The sequence below is a fragment of the Penicillium expansum genome (assembly GCF_000769745.1).
Source record: "Penicillium expansum strain MD-8 chromosome Unknown contig201, whole genome shotgun sequence".
NCBI lineage: Eukaryota > Fungi > Ascomycota > Eurotiomycetes > Eurotiales > Aspergillaceae > Penicillium > Penicillium expansum.
The window spans coordinates 1-16100 of NW_015971481.1; the positions used below are offsets into that span (position 1 = coordinate 1).

The 16100-nt window shown below is 47.9% G+C and overlaps 7 protein-coding genes across 7 annotated transcripts; 4 read left to right on the forward strand and 3 right to left on the reverse strand.

Annotated features, from left to right (window-relative positions):
- Window positions 1-1254: 1254 nt before the first annotated feature.
- PEX2_063060 (nucleic acid/nucleotide deaminase domain-containing protein) lies at window positions 1255-2849 on the forward strand (the record flags this gene model as incomplete). The annotated part of the gene is made up of 2 exons (XM_016743577.1): window positions 1255-1807; window positions 1864-2849. 2 exons carry the CDS (start codon window positions 1255-1257, stop codon window positions 2847-2849), a joined length of 1539 nt encoding a protein of 512 aa, XP_016593819.1.
- A 731-nt stretch (window positions 2850-3580) lies between these two features.
- On the reverse strand, window positions 3581-4413 carry PEX2_063070 (C2H2-type zinc finger protein; the record flags this gene model as incomplete). The annotated part of the gene is made up of 3 exons (XM_016743578.1): window positions 3581-3812; window positions 3860-4088; window positions 4152-4413. 3 exons carry the CDS (start codon window positions 4411-4413, stop codon window positions 3581-3583), a joined length of 723 nt encoding a protein of 240 aa, XP_016593820.1.
- A 2183-nt stretch (window positions 4414-6596) lies between these two features.
- On the forward strand, window positions 6597-7557 carry PEX2_063080 (Bax inhibitor-1 family protein; the record flags this gene model as incomplete). Its single annotated transcript, XM_016743579.1, has 3 exons — window positions 6597-6740; window positions 6812-6882; window positions 6960-7557. The coding sequence occupies 3 exons, from the start codon at window positions 6597-6599 to the stop codon at window positions 7555-7557; spliced, it is 813 nt and encodes a 270-aa protein (XP_016593821.1).
- Window positions 7558-8164: 607 nt separating this feature from the next.
- On the reverse strand, window positions 8165-9898 carry PEX2_063090 (uncharacterized protein; the record flags this gene model as incomplete). The annotated part of the gene is made up of 5 exons (XM_016743580.1): window positions 8165-8950; window positions 9001-9229; window positions 9286-9640; window positions 9705-9784; window positions 9840-9898. 5 exons carry the CDS (start codon window positions 9896-9898, stop codon window positions 8165-8167), a joined length of 1509 nt encoding a protein of 502 aa, XP_016593822.1.
- A 401-nt stretch (window positions 9899-10299) lies between these two features.
- Window positions 10300-11365, reverse strand: PEX2_063100 (uncharacterized protein; the record flags this gene model as incomplete). The annotated part of the gene is made up of 3 exons (XM_016743581.1): window positions 10300-10959; window positions 11020-11261; window positions 11314-11365. 3 exons carry the CDS (start codon window positions 11363-11365, stop codon window positions 10300-10302), a joined length of 954 nt encoding a protein of 317 aa, XP_016593823.1.
- A 1039-nt stretch (window positions 11366-12404) lies between these two features.
- Window positions 12405-13881, forward strand: PEX2_063110 (DUF1479 domain-containing protein; the record flags this gene model as incomplete). Its single annotated transcript, XM_016743582.1, has 2 exons — window positions 12405-12659; window positions 12715-13881. The coding sequence occupies 2 exons, from the start codon at window positions 12405-12407 to the stop codon at window positions 13879-13881; spliced, it is 1422 nt and encodes a 473-aa protein (XP_016593824.1).
- A 331-nt stretch (window positions 13882-14212) lies between these two features.
- Window positions 14213-14564, forward strand: PEX2_063120 (uncharacterized protein; the record flags this gene model as incomplete). The annotated part of the gene is made up of 3 exons (XM_016743583.1): window positions 14213-14312; window positions 14373-14472; window positions 14534-14564. The coding sequence occupies 3 exons, from the start codon at window positions 14213-14215 to the stop codon at window positions 14562-14564; spliced, it is 231 nt and encodes a 76-aa protein (XP_016593825.1).
- Window positions 14565-16100: the final 1536 nt, after the last annotated feature.

Sequence of the window (16100 nt, forward strand, 5' to 3'; positions counted from 1 at the left end):
GGGGGGGTTTGGGGGTTTGGGGGTTTGGGGGTTTCCACGCTACCTGTATGGTGATAAGGTTGGTCGGAGCACAAAGCACCCTCACTTTGATGTTCGAGTGGGATGCGAGGAATGCAGCCTCGCAGGGAGAACCACCATTGTCGCAGATGAAAGTATCATAATGAAAAACCACCGCTGTCAGGGGTTTTTGAAGTTTGCCCGCTTTTGAAATGATTAAGCACCCTTCTAGTATGCAAGATAGAGTATGACTTTTTCCAGAGCCCTGAGAGCCGCAAATGAAAGTGCTGGATGGCGAGGAAACGTTGAAAAATAGCCTCGGGTCCTTTTTAAGGATTTCGTTCTCCGCACTTGGAGAACTGGACGCCTCGATACTTTTGACCCCTCCAAGCAGACCATACTGCGGTGGAGCTAGTTCGGGCTGTCTCAGGACAGACCCTGTGAAAATGGGGGCAAGAGAGGCTTTTTCTTTCTGCTCATCGGAGCTGTCAAGTTTCAACAAGCTCAGATGATATGCCAGTCTTGGATCTATGAGCATGAATATCAGCTCCAACAAGGATAAAGAGAGATGTATAGAGAGACAGAGAGAAGATTGATGACAGTGTGAGGCAATGTAAGCCTGTATTGACGTACCTGCTTGGTGCTCTTTGCACATTGATGCAGACATTTTCGAACTGCAATTTGTAGAGAGATTCCAATTTCCCTGATTTCCAGCTCTTTTAATACTCCGGGCTTGTAGATTTACTCCCTTTTTTTCTTTATATGCAAGAGTAAGTGGGTGTCGAATATTTGACCAAATGCAGGGTGTACTCGTTCATGATCGTGATATCCTGAGATGGTTGACAAAAAGTGACCAATGAAGTGAATGAAGTATGTGAATGCAAGGCGCGCCTGATGTTGCAGGCCTGAAAGACTTTCGTTAACAAATTGGGCTAATATTAACAGCCCGAACTAAACGGTCAAGGGCTACCCTAGTAAGTCCACGAGTGATTAATTATCTCATACCCGTGTTGGCAGCCTCCCGCGTTGGCAGCCTCTCGCAATGGCAGCCTCTCGCATTGGCAGCCTCCCGCATTGGCAGCCTCCCGCATTGGCAGCCTCCCGCATTGGCAGCCTCCCGCATTGGTGGTCTCCTCCTGCTACAACCTTCCGCAGTTTCTCTGCAGTGATTCACTTTCCTAAAAATCTCCAAACGTGACATCAGCACCAGGTGTGTGTCTTGGGATCATCAACAAGTCTTCTTGGCTCTCTCTAATCATGGATCGAAGCAACACCCCAGACCGAAAAATCACCGATATGAAGGAGAAACGCCGCTTAGAAATTGATCCCATTCGTGTTGCCCCCCCAAGACTTGATCCATACCGAAGACGTCTGGCCCGATTCTACGAGCCATTATTTCTCTTGAGGGCACTTGGACAAACGCGAGGCGAGCATACACCCCAGCCCACGAGCTTCGATGCTCCTATGGAAATCAGGAGAAGATTCTTACAGAACCTTGCTTATGTGTGTGATTTCAAGAAAGGAGGGGAGACTTGCACCGCAATAGGCTTGGAAAGTCGCCAAACACGCTACCTGTTTTGGGTTGCTTCAAACGCGATGGTCGAAAAGATAGTTTCTTTTCTCAACGAAGCTCTCGACGTCTTGATGGGCACGAACAGCCAGCCTGACTTGGATCTGGCAGCCACGGAGTCTGCATTCATTCAGCTTTGCGCAGACTTTGCAATTTTTCGTATCGACCTGGAGCGCAAGAATTTCCAAAGAGAGGCAATGAACTGCATTTCAAGACTCACAGAAAAATCACCAAAACCTGGTGAGTATAAAGATTCCATAGATATTCTCATAGGCCTGCAGCTGAGGATCCTCTAGCCCAGGAACTGGTCAAATGGCTGCACATAGCCGTTAATCACAGTCACAACATCGAGCTTTGCAACTTCGCGTATGAGAACCGCAATTCGATCTATATCGACCAGCTTGCAGCAATGGCATTACAAGAAGAGAACAAACTAGACCCTGCAGGCAGACGGTCATGTTTTTCCTCAGCCCGACATGACATTTTAGCGCTTGCCCGTCACATACGAGCACCAAAAGAGCTCGTCGAAGACTCCTCTCATTTGGGACACATATTGCAAACATATGATGTTTTTGGCATTGATCCATTTCCAAGTGTACCAGGACCAGTGCGCGATTTACATACAAACCTCCGCGGAATCCTGAAACGTATGTATAGAACGCCAGGAGAGGAAAAGGAAACTGTCGAGCAAGGTCTCCTCTACTTGAATAAAATTTCAGGTTCTCTAATCTTCGAGCATTTTATGAAACAATACGAACAACCTGGTCCTCAAGTTCATGCAGAAGTTCAAGTATTAGAGCATTTTTACCAGAAAAATCTCACCTTTGCTGACGGCGATCAATTTATTGCATGCAGCAAGCCCGCTTGTCTTTGCTGTGAGCTATACTTCAAGCATCATCCAGCGCGCATGGTGCTGCCTTCATCACATCGGAAAGTCTGGACAAGATGGAGTCCTCCAGCCCTGAAGGCGTTTATCAAGAATGACATGGCAACTCGAGAGCAAATCCAGATTATGAGCAAGATTACGCAAGAGCTCCGTGATCAGATCATTGACCAAGTATTGCGGCGCTCGCAAGCAAGCCGCTGGCATCCAGACTCTATGACTTGCATCACGGAGATGCCCTCTGTAAGTAGCTTCAATTCGCTTGACGAGCAAGACATTTGCGAAAATGCATACAGCGAATCTGTTGCAGATCCTTTGGAAAGTCCAGAGACCGGAGAGCGAGGTGGGCTAGACCAGGAAATTGATTCGGAGGATGGCGGCGTGTCCATTCATGTTTAATCTGTCCATTCATGTTTAATCTGTCCATTCATGTTTAATCTGTCCATTCATGTTTAATCTGTCCATTCATGTTTAATCTGTCCATTCATGTTTAATCTGTCCATTCATGTTTAATCTGTCCATTCATGTTTAATCTGTCCATTCATGTTTAATCTGTCCATTCATGTTTAATCTGTCCATTCATGTTTAATCTGTCCATTCATGTTTAATCTGTCCATTCATGTTTAATCTGTCCATTCATGTTTAATCTGTCCATTCATGTTTAATCTGTCCATTCATGTTTAATCTGTCCATTCATGTTTAATCTGTCCATTCATGTTTAATCTGTCCATTCATGTTTAATCTGTCCATTCATGTTTAATCTGTCCATTCATGTTTAATCTGTCCATTCATGTTTAATCTGTCCATTCATGTTTAATCTGTCCATTCATGTTTAATCTGTCCATTCATGTTTAATCTGTCCATTCATGTTTAATCTGTCCATTCATGTTTAATCTGTCCATTCATGTTTAATCTGTCCATTCATGTTTAGTCTGTCAATTCAATTACAATGTCTCCCATGGGTATCAATTTGTGATGCTATATCTTATGTACAGACTCTACGGAGGTCGATTACATTATTATTGTCCCACCTTCTTTTTTGCTTTTTCTAATAAATCGCTAGTATGTACTCCGTACATCTATCTAATTCGATTGAAAACTCGACCAGAGGATAATCACAATGATATTTTCTATATTCTCAAATCAACTGCATGCTTCTTTCCGCAGTGTCGTTGGAGATGATCCTTGCGTCTAAACGAAGCATTGCACATCTGACAACAGAACTCTTCTTCCACATTCCAGCGTTGCTTAGCCCACGTGGTATGAATACTCTCGACATGTCGGCGCATATCCCCTTGTTGTGCAGTAGCGTAATCGCACTTAGGACATTTGACTGGTTTCTCATGCCATCGTACATGTTTTCTGAAATAACTTAGAAACAATCTTTTATTCCAGTATGGAAGCCTCACCGAAAAAGTCCCTGCTGCTGGAAACCCCCCCGATCGCGACACATCTCCCGCTGGCAGTAATACAGCCCGTCCGAAGCAACATCCGTCATACTGATTGAAGGCATTTCTGCTTCTTCAAATCGCCATTCCGATTTTGAAACGCTTTTGGAAGATCCCGAGTCTTGATTGGTGTTTATAACCAATGAGCTCAGAACCTCTGAAGCGGCCATCGGATAGTCGCACATTTCACCTACATCAATCTGGATTGAGCTCGACCCAGCACTCTATAGAGACTGGTCGTGGTCGAGCCAACCAAGATCTGAAACAGGTTCAAGGTCCGTTGTGTATGAAGGGACATGCTCGTCGAAGCTGGCAAATTCCATTGGGTTTGCGTGAGGTCCAGGTGACGGGAAGATACTGTCGTCTTCGGGGTTGAAAGGGAGTGTTATCTCCGGTTCCATTTCAGGCGCCGAATTATTATCCGTTGTAGAAGTCGCGAGGTCGAAAAAAATATCCGAAGGTTCTCCCAGCATCCAATCCCCACTCTCACTTTGCCCAAAGAATCGGGGTTCCATGGCGGATTGACTCGAGCGGGAACAACGCGATTCGTACAATTCAGGCGGGTGTCAGCGAGTATTTGTATACGAAGCATTCTCCGTGAATTTTTATGCTACATGGGAACTACGTGGGGATGACGACGACCAAGAACGAACGGAGAGGCGCGTATGGCTCAATTAGCTGCCAAGTATCGTTCACCGCTAGTTGTGGCCATGTAGCTGCTGATAGCGCATTCAGCAAACTCAACGTCTTGCCAGCTGAGGAGGCTGCTGGATTGATGAAGTCATAGTAGTACCTGGGTACGAATGTAGTGTTAGCCAACATTGCCTCTCGGTTTCAGCTTGTGTTATACCACAATTTAATACCACATGTATTTCAGTCCGGCACGTCAAGATATGACTCTAAAACATTATCTGATAACCTTTCTTAGGAAGTACGTTGAGCGTTAAAGTGATATTTGAAATCAGACCTGCAGTCTCGCTCTCTTTGTTTCCTAAGCCCCACCTCAAATGCACTAGTCTATATATATATATCAGGAAATCTTTCCCCCTTGCACTTGCCCTCGTATCTTCAATGAGTCTGATTAGCAAAGTATTCCTAGGAGCATCCATCATATAATGGCAATGTTGATTAGCGCAATTATTTGCAGCCAGTTTACCAGGATGAATAGCCATAGTGCTGATGCCACGTCGTTCGGACGATGGGGGCCGTCTAAAAGTGGAAGCATAGCAAAGCGAACAGCTATCAATCCAAACTCATCGATCAAATCATCCATGTGGCTTTGTCTAGCAGCCGGTCCTCGACTAAATTGGGTATCTATGCTTCATGCGGTGGCCGAAGTTGATTGGCCGCACAGACCAGTATAGATGCACTTACAATCATGCGTTCAGACTCCTCGAATGAAACAACGATCTGACTAGAACCGGTGACTTGTATATTCAGCTAGTAGCCTCATAACCACGTATTCCTCTTGGCAAGCTGACGCGATTTTAGGTCTTCGAAGGTTCTGGCATTGACAAAAGATTAATGGTTCCGTCAGCTGTACCTAGGCACTATAAATAGTCCTTATGCCCCCTTCCTAATTCTTCTTCATTCCCTTTTCTTAATATTCCATATTATCTCCTCCAGTCAGTCAAACATCCTTGGGACATTTCATTCCTGATACCATCCTATACGCCAGAATGCCGAAGGATCGTGATAATAAATTTCGTTCGTATGTGGTGTTCTCTGATCAATCACGATATAACTTGCAAAGCAATGGTATACACCCAAAATTAAAAGAATTTGTTGTGATGAGCCCAAAAACGAAGGACGAAAAGAGACAAGTAAGAAAGCAAATCTTGAGGAAATCACCTTTCATCCTGTCCCGACGTGACATCAGACGGGCTTGCATGGCGGCAAGACGCAAGTTAAAGAAGGGAAACACCGGTATTCGTCTGTTCGAGGTAGCGATTCCATTTGATAAGAATCAACAAAAGGAACCTGTCTATTTCAAGGGAGTTGCAAGGTGGCTGGCAATTTCTAGTACGAGCTCCGAAACGTCTAACGCTAAGGGGTCCGCTAGAGGGAAGTATCTCTTCGTTGGTTATATTCCCAGCGAATATATTCGTGAGATTAGTTGGAGGACCAAGTGACTGGATACAAAGACTGTCAACGTTGCGTGATAGGGTTTTCCTCAACATGTCGTTAGTCATAACATTCTTGTTCTTGTGTGTCAAAGTTGACTGTGAGAGCGAGTATACCGTGGATGAGTGTTGGTTATATGCAAATTGAATGGCTACTTTTTCTTTTCTCTTTTTATGGCTAGTTGATACTTGATCTTGTTTCCCTTTTAGTACCCGGGAGAAACGAGCCAGTTTGATCTATAACCTTTCAACCTACCTGTAAGTATTATGCCTGGATGCACTCTGTTCCGCTTGGTCAAAAGACCAATATGTCAGAGCAAGAGCTCTGACATGCCCAGGACCAATATATATAGTAGCGCACATAGTTATCTGTGACGCATCCTGTATACCTCCAGGGCTGCCCCACAAATTGTATACATAAGCAGCACCCGGCCCCATATTTTGGCTTATCACACGTGACCCGTCACATCATATGGGCTCCACCTCTAGGCTTCACTCATCTCTCTCTTTGTCGCTGATCATCCAACACATTCTACACCAGCGTTGAGAGACTAAACGTATCTCAATCTACCACTATGGCTGCAAACACCAGATACGAGCCTGCTCCTCAGCGGGACTCCCTAGATGACCCTTCTTACTCCCAAGCCCCTCCCTCCTACCAGGCTACAGCGGAGCCAGCGCCTCGCAACGAGGATGACAATCTCCCAGATGATTTCAAGGTATGCACGCACAACCTCATTTGGAGGACATACACCCAGCTAGTGAGATGGAAACTGACAAAATCGCATAGTTCGGAGGAACCGTAGCCGAAGGAACGATTGATATTCGTATGCAATTCGTTCGCAAAGTGTACTCTATCCTGTAAGTCCAACATGATCTACAAACACAGACCCAAGCGCATGGGTTTTTAAAACTCCCTACTAACACTCATCACCCAGAACGGCCCAACTTCTCCTCACAACGATCCTTAGCTCGATCTCCTTCTTCAACGCCTCCTATCGCACCTGGATCCAGTCTAACTTCTGGCTGATGATAATCTCCGTCTTCGGCGCACTGGGCTTCATGCTCGCAACATTCTGGAAGCGAAAGTCCTACCCAGCAAACCTTCTCTTCCTATCAGGCTTCACCATCCTCGAAGCGTACTCAATCAGCGTGGCGACATCTTTCTACGACGCGAAGGTAGTTGTGCAAGCGCTCGCACTCACGCTCGGAATCTTCGTCGCCTTGACGCTCTTCGCTTGCCAGACTAAGTACGACTTCACCGACTGGATGCCTTACCTGTTCGGCGCGTTGTGGTTCATGATCTTGTTCGGGTTCGTGGCTATGTTCATCCCGTTCAATAGCACCCTTGAGATCATCTATGGTGTGCTTGGCGCGCTTATCTTCTCGGGTTATATTCTCGTTGATACGCAGCTGGTTATGCGGCACTATCATGTTGAGGAGGAGATCGCTGCTTCGATCTCGCTTTATCTCGATGTGCTTAACTTGTTCATGTCCATTCTCCGGATTCTGAACGGTGCTAACAACAATAATTAATTGCGATCGCGCATTGAAATGTCTGAGAGTTGAGAAGGGGTGTCTGCTTTAGCAGGTTCTAGTCAAGAGGGAGATTGCCCGACAAATAAGCTTGTATTTTGGTGCTTGTCGGAACTGGGTTCAGATGATTCTTCCTGCTTTACATCGGGCTTTGCTTGAATCGTTTTCTATTGTACACTTCTCTTCATTCATAACTTGAGTTTCTACAAGTCTGTTCGCTGTATTTGAATCCTATCGTCCCTCTTGTTTTCTTACCCAAGCAAAGCAACTAGCCATAGCATGCCCGCATAATCATTAGCAGTCAGCCAATATAAAATTAAGCATCAAGTTAAATAGTTACAATTCTCCAAACGCCCAACATGGACAACCCAATCAAATGAAATTTAAACTATGCAAAAAGCAATACCCAATAGTGTAGAAAAGGCACAGCGAACATCTAGAGCAACGCGCAAAGGGAAAATAATATGCAAAGAGAAGTAAACAGACGAGAAAATCTAAAGACAAGGCTCCTCGGACAGTATATGGCAGGGCCAAAGATCATGACAAGACCAGGCCCAGGCTAACAAGAAGGGTGGAAAGAATCTTCATGCAGAAAGGAAGGGGCATATTAATGCGAGGTTTTGAAGAACGTGTTCGTAACCAGACACACAATCATAACAAGGAGGCCGTAGAGTGCCAATGCCAAGCTGAGTCGGCGAAGCAGTGCCTTGCGCCAGTGGCGGGTTCCACGGAGCAAAAGACCACTCTCGGTCAATGAGCGAGCGAGCGAACCCTCGCCGTCATCGCCCTCGTCATCTCCTGAGAGATCATCCTCCGCCTCGTCGTCCTCTTTCATTAGGCCTCGGTGGGTAGGCGAGTCGGGCGAGGAAATCTTATAGTAAAACAAGCCCGGGAGGATGAAGCTGATGCTCGTGCTACCAGTGCTCCCGACGTATGCCAGCACGGATTCAAGGGAGGAAACGGTCATGGCAACTAGGTAGCTTAGAATCAAGATGGTTGTTGTGATAATGGAGAAGCGGAGATCGCTCATTGGCTCTGGCGTGCGGTTTCCGCGCGGGCCTAGCAATGGGTGTCGGTTTGGAGAGCTCTCTGTGCGACTGACTTGTGGTCTGGGGCGCCATTTTAGGACAGCATCGACCGAGGCTCGACATGGGTGGCATTGTAGTGGATAAGAGAACACTACTAGCATGACGATTGCGGCACGGCCGATCGTTGCGTACACACCGGGTGGGTACATGCCGACGATATTGCCGCCTACACTGTTGCCAAAAGAGAGGTATCCCGTGATGGCAACGAGGATGTAGGTTGCAGCTGCGCTACCGCCGCTCGCAAAAACAACGGCAGTTGTGCGGAAATGGCTGTTATTGGCGATTTCGTTGAGGATGGAGAACATCTGAAACGCTTGTTAGAAAAGAACCCACGGGCCACAACTTGGAAACGTACGTTTTGATGACAAGTAAATGCAAAGACAATAACTGGTAGACTGCTGAGAGTTGGAACTGCGCCCGCCCAGTGGCCCACGCGAATCGGGCCTCGATTCTCCATTGTGTCTCCTTGGACAAACTTATACACAACCAAGACAACCAAATAGGCCATGGAAACCAAGGCCGCAATACTGGTATATTTCAAAGAGTCTAAACGGCGCAGGTAGGAAATAGGAATCACGATCAACCTAAAGTCAAATGGTCAGCACTTCCCCTCAATTCAGCGCGATGCAAGGCGACACACATAAAAGCTGTAACCCAAAAATGGCGGTCCACCAGGAAATCGTATCCGGGCTCGCTGCCGACAAAGCCCTGTACCACTCCCGGCATGAGATCTCCAATGATGATGAGATAGCTCACGCCGACACCGAAACATTTGATCGCAATCGCACAGTCAAAGACCACAGCCGCATTAGGATATGTCAATTGCGACAGCGCAAAGAATGAGGCGCTTCCACGGTCCAGATATTGCGCGCATAGTGATTGCAGGTATAGGCCGAATCCCGCAGTGGCTGCAGACCACAGAATCACGAAGACACCAAGGACGATTCCCATACGAGAGATGGCTAGGGGCATCGCAAGCACACCTGCACCGATTACTGCAGTGGGAAATTGTATTAGAATTCGGAGCATCCTATGCCTTGTGCGCTTCCTTGCACTTACTAGTATTGACCAGGTTGATCACACTGCTGGCCCAACTGGCCTCACCCACGATATCCCCAGGTCTTCCGCGGGCTCCACGCCTAATGGAATCCAAATTAGTCTCCGTCAACATCAAGTCTTTGTGTTCCAGCCTACCTCCGCATCGCATTCTGGTGTCCCCCAGATGGGCCAACCCCGAGCGCGGCCTCCTCCATCTTGATATTTGTTATCTGTTGCGGAAATGGTGTTATCGGTCAAAGATAGGCGCGCAAAACATAATTAACGGCCGCTACCAGCGGGGCCGAGATCAAATGACCAAAAGGGGAAGATAGAGTAGTTTAGTCAAAAAGAAAAACCCTGGAAAATGGAAAAGGCAGGGGTTGAATGAAGGAGGGAAAGATCTGTGGCCAGTTGAAAGTCTCCAAGCCTCCCAAGTCTTATCGGGATGACACATGACCGGCCGTTCCTCGGGTTGTTACCTAAAACCAAACCACTTTGCATCCCTACAACATACAAATCACTACATCACCCCATTTTAAAGCCAATTGGGCCAATTGAGTCAATTCAAATATTGTCGGGGTTGTATACTCAATCATACAGACAAAGTGATAACTAATCATAGCTTGGACAATCCCCATCCTTTCTGCGACAGAAGTTGATAACTCTCTTCCTCAACCACATGATGATCCGACGCCGTGTTTCCAGGCCAATCACCAGGGCCTGGGTCATTGAATTGACCGACAGCTCGCACCGTCTTTGAAACCTCTAGAATTGTACCTCCCTCCACCTTGAACTGCTGCCCACGACCCGACCGGTCCCCAATAATCTCGCCCACCTGTTCTTGCTGCACAAGCGCCAACATCACCTCCGCCACTTCTTCAGGTGTCACCCACGCATCAGTACTATCAACAACCATCTTCATCTTCTCCGGATGATCAGTCCAGAGCGGAGTCTTGATAACACCCGGAGCTACGGCCGTGACTCGGATCCCAAGCTTCTTGTCGAGCTTGGCGAGCGACCGCACCAGGCCGCTAATGGCGTGTTTCGTGGCGCAGTAAATTGGAGCTGCGAGATTCGCATTCTGTCCTGCAATGCTGGAGATATGAACGATATGCTTTGGGCGTCCGCTGGTACGATTGTTCAGGAAATGAGCAATCGCCAGCTGCGTAGTGCGGATCGGGTGGGTGACGTTGATATCGATCAAAGCGTATCGGCCACCAGAAGCCGGGTCCTTGCTTTGAGTTGAGTGAGGCGGGCGCCAGAAGTTACTCCAATGCTATATTCATTGCAGTTATAGTTAGACTTGTGTATTGGTTGGGGTTGATTGTTGTCTTACCGGCTCGTAGACTCCCGCGCCCGGGCAAACAATATCAATCTCGCCGAACTCCTTCTCCGCAACCTCGAACATCCGCTCGAGCTGAACCCAGTCAATCACATTAGTCTCTTGGAAGACCACTCGTGCGGGCCCGGCCTTGTGCTTATCAGCTAGCGCTTGCGCCTCGGGACGCAAGGCTAGGTCTGCGATTAGGACATTGCAGCCGTTCTCCACTAGCAATTTGGCGAAACTGAAGTTGATACCTGGCTACAATGTAAGCTGGTCGTCGGATACTGCAGTACACAGGTTACGTACCGGAGCCAGCTCCAGTTATAATGGCAGATCTTCCTTGCACCAAGAAAGCCATGTTTAGAGTGTTAACGATCAATGGATTATATCTTCCAGCAGGGGATTCTGCCCTCTTTTATATACGAAAAGGACCTCGTGGAACCTGCTCGGGGTCTTTTGCAGCGCATTCCGTAACCATTTTTAGGCCTCGCGGGGTAGAAGGGCATATAACCGTCGGGGGAGAGGAAGGTGGACCGAGGCCGGCGTGATGGCCGAGATTCTTGTGCATCCCTACATATGTGTATGGGCCCAATATTAGTCTATTTCCCCGTTTTTCTTGGGTAGCTCGGCGTGTCACAGCATTTCCCCTCTAGTTTGCATTATCTTGCTCTATGTATGGAGGTACTTATGCACCTTGTTCGATGTAAATCTGTGCTATGCGCCGTAGTTCCGGATCAGCGAGCACATTACAATGGGGCCTAGTACGCCTGCCATTAGTTTCTGAGAAAATCTGTGAAAACCAGGTGGGTTGCCTTCAAACAATTGTTCGTGGGAGTACTTGGCAAGCATAGGACGATCTACGAGATATCTAGGCCGTCAGTAGACCTGCTCTATCAAAGCAGCCAAACAACAGCGCATATATATATATATAGCATTCGACTGATCACATCCTTTCAGTACGACAGCGCAGCTTCACTTAAGTTGGACTCATGGTATGGCAGGTAGTGTTTCATTCGTATAGTACTTAGGCTTCGTCACAATGCAGATCTTCTATCCGAAAGCCTCCTCGACGAATGCCGGCTTGCCGTATTCCCTCCCCAACGATCTTCTCAAACGGCTAAATCTTCGAGAAAACTTATCTCCACTCTTGCCATCTTTAGCCCCAGGAATGATTATTTGCGGACTGATGTCACGGGGAGCAGCAACGGTCGGGTAGATCCCCTAATCTAGTAATTTCTTGGCACACCATTCTTTCCGACAGCGGCTTGACTACTGTTTATGGGACAATACCGCTTCGACTAAGGTATGCTGTGTTCCCCACGAAACACATATAAAGCACCGGTGAAGATCCCCGCAAAGTTAGAATACACACCTGCGAACTACTTTCAGTCATGTCGATGTCAAAGTTTATTTCAAAATCTGCTATCCGAGCAGCCTCCACCTCGGCCCAGACCACCAAGGCCGCTGGTGATATCTCATCGGTTTTCCCCAGCTTGAGGCCTGACTATAAGCCGGAGCCTCTCCCTGCACGGTTTCAGGAGCTGAAGGCAAATTTTTTTGAGAAGAACAAAGATGCAATCACAAAAAGTTGGGAGCGATTGCTTCCTAGCTTGGATGAAGAAGTGCAAAAGATCAAGGCAAAGGGCAGCGATGTATGTGCATATGTTACCTTTATTACCGAGCAGAAGATTGACTTTAAATTACTAGATCATCCCCTCAATTGAGTACTCTGATGTGATCTCTGGAAATGTGTCTGAAGCCGCATTAAAAGAGATCCGCCACCGAGGCAGCGTGGTCATCCGCAATGTGATCCCCCGGGACCAAGCCCTAGAGTATAAGCAGCGGATCCGCGACTACGTGGCTGCCAACAAGGAGCGGGTTAAGGCCTTCCCAGCTGACTCCCCAGCTGTCTACGAGCTGTACTGGACACCGTCGCAGGCCGAAGCTCGCGCTCACGCAAGCATGCTCAACACCCAGCGCTTCATGCAGCAGCTGTGGCATTCGTCCGACCCTAACAGCAAGATCTCAACCACCCACCCTCTCACCTACGCAGACCGTCTACGCATTCGCGATCCAGGCGACTCAAAGTTTACCCTTGGTCCGCACATTGACGGCGGTTCCCTCGAGCGATGGGAAGACCCCGAATACTCTCGAGTCTACACCAAGATCCTAGAAGGGAACTGGGAAAAGTACGACGCATGGGATGCGCGACACCGTCTTAAGGCCAACATGGACCTATACAATGGTGCCGGTGCATGCTCCATGCTGCGGTTCTTCCAGGCCTGGCTATCTATGTCAGACACCAAACCCGGTGAGGGCTCGTTGCACGTATGCCCCATGATCAACCACAGCACAGCGTACACTATACTGCGTCCCTTCTTCGACATCGAGAGCTCAAAGCCGGCCCTGGATGCTAAATTCCCGGGCTCCGTACCTGGTGCTTGCCAGGAGTACAACCCGGTCACGCACCCGCATCTTAATCTCGAGTCTACTATGGTTTCAGTACCGCAGGTTGCGCCTGGTGATTTTGTCGCATGGCACTGCGATTCTCTGCACTCCGTAGACAAGGAGCACCGTGGTACCCAGGACTCCAGTGTCATGTACATTCCCGCCACCCCGCTGTGCGATATGAATGTTGAGTACCTTCTCAAGCAGCGCCAGGCTGCGCAGAGCTATTCGCCTCCGTGGGATTTCCCCGGTGCTGGTGGACTCGGTGAGTCGGGATTCAAGGGTGCTATGGATTGGTCGGCGCTGAGCTCGGAGGGTCAGCGCGCTATGGGTTTAGGTAATACTCCCTGGGAGATCACCGATACCATGAGCGAGGGTGAGAAGGAAGCTGTCCGGTCTGCCAATAAGGCCTGTTTCGGTGTGTAAGATTTGTATGGTTTGGATGGCATTTTTCTGGAGTTTTTGTTTGAAAATTTCTTTCAAAGCTGTATTATAACAAGTTGTATTCGAAAAACAAGTCCCGATTATTCCTTTTGCCATGAATCATGTGGAAACCACAGCATATATTAGGGTTCCTTATCCTCAAGCTCAGCCAAGCAGACGGCAATACACTAGTGCCGCGGCGAGTCGCCACTCAAAAGAGGGGCAGCTTTTGCCTACTTGGACGAACTCCCCGACTCAGCTCTTCTTCTTCTTCCTTCCCCTCTCTACTCACGATATTTTTATAAATTTAAAAATAACTCATACACTCATCATAATGGATTTCATCAAGAAGGCTGTTTCCAGCGCCAGTGGCAACAAGGAGGACAAGCCTGTCGATAACAACACCCAGCAGAACGACGACTACGTTGACAAGGGTGAGTGGTTTACTGTTCTTTGCGCAACGCGGATTTTTGTCTGACAAGCCTTTTCCTCAGCTTTCGCCGCCGGTGTCAAGAAGTCTGGTTACAACCTCGACCGCAGCGCGCAAGAGAAGATCACCGATGGTGCCCGCGAGGCCTACGAGAAGGTCACTGGGTAAGTGCAGCTCTAAATTACTTGGACTTGGATATTTGCTAACATTTGATTCTCAATACAGCAAGCACGTCAGCGAGAAGATCTCCAACTAAACGTATCAATGGATGCAAGCAATAATCATATTTAGGGGGAATGAGTGAATGAATACCCGGACAGAATCTGCGCAGATAGGTTGGACATGTCCACATAATCAAACTTGTCCACAAAGTATACCTCGCTTGGTACGATTTGCATGTAGTTACATAGTATAGGTAACTACTGAACCCATAAAATCATACCTAGGTGTGTAGGACCGAGGATCACGTAGTGAAGGTCAATGCGTCCGAGGCTATCTAACATTCTTGGAAGGTGTCTAGGAGGGGTAGAGGTACAGAGTACCTTGGGAAGGTTTTTGCCACCTCCCGAGGTAGGCACGCACACCCCCCCAGTTTCCTGACTATGTAAGAAGGGATCTTCTTCAGTACCATGGACTGTCAAAACCAAACCAAAGATACGGGCGGACATCGGAGATAAATGTATCCCGTCAGCATAGAAATCAATAGCGTGGATCGAGGTAGATCTAAGTGGGTCCCTAAAAGGCCAGATCTTCGATTATGATTGGCTCATCTCACTTTATTATCGTCTTTCCCAAAAAAAAGGGAAATAAGGGCCCTCCACGGCTGATTTGCACGTGTCTTCATGTTGTATGGAGGAGAAACATCCCACCTATTCTCAACTGCTTTCACACTGAAGAGTCTAGACTTTGGCTGCACAAAAGTACACAATTATCCAGCCAAATAATGAGGGGTAATGAACTCTATCTTCTCTCAGGACTCCGGCTAACTCCGGCTGCGAGAAAAAGAACTACACAATTTGACCGGCAAATCAGAGTCCCGCATGGCTTTCACCATGGCGTGATGCTCCGTTCGTAGATTGGATGATATCGCAACATCAGAGTCAAATATGGGTCGACTATGGGTCAGTTCCCGATTAGGCGATACCAGCTGAAATGTGGCTCCCAAGGTTCGAGCAATCACTCGCAAACAAGCACGGAACTAGTGAGCTCTAGAGATGCTAGCTACTTCGTGCCACGATCATTGGCCCCTGCTCGTCGCGCTTGTCCGCATGTTGTCATTGAGGGGTTTATCGAGAGGAGAGGGGCAATTCTCTTCTATTCCATTCTGGCCTGTTCCTGGTGGGAGATAAATAAAGCGCTCAGCTTCTGTTGGGTTGGGATAAACATTGTGCCCCTATAAATTATCACTCGATCCTCTTCCTTCTGAGATCTATTCATCTTCTCTTTCCAATTCCAACCTAAATCCCCCCAAACAATCCACCAAAATGTCTTACCGCAACAACGACAACGACAGCTACGGCAGTGGCAACCAGAGCTCCGGCTACGGTGGCAACAACAATGATTCCTCCAGCTACGGCGGAAACAACAATGACTCCTCCAGCTACGGTGGCAACAACAATGACTCTTCCAGCTACGGCGGAAACAAGTCCAGCTCTGGTCGCAACCAGGACAGCTACGGCAGCAACAACAATGACTCCAGCTACGGTGGCAATGACTCTTCCAGCTACGGCAACAACTCTAGCTCCAACAACGATAGCTACGGCAACAGCAACAATGACTCCTCCAGCTACGG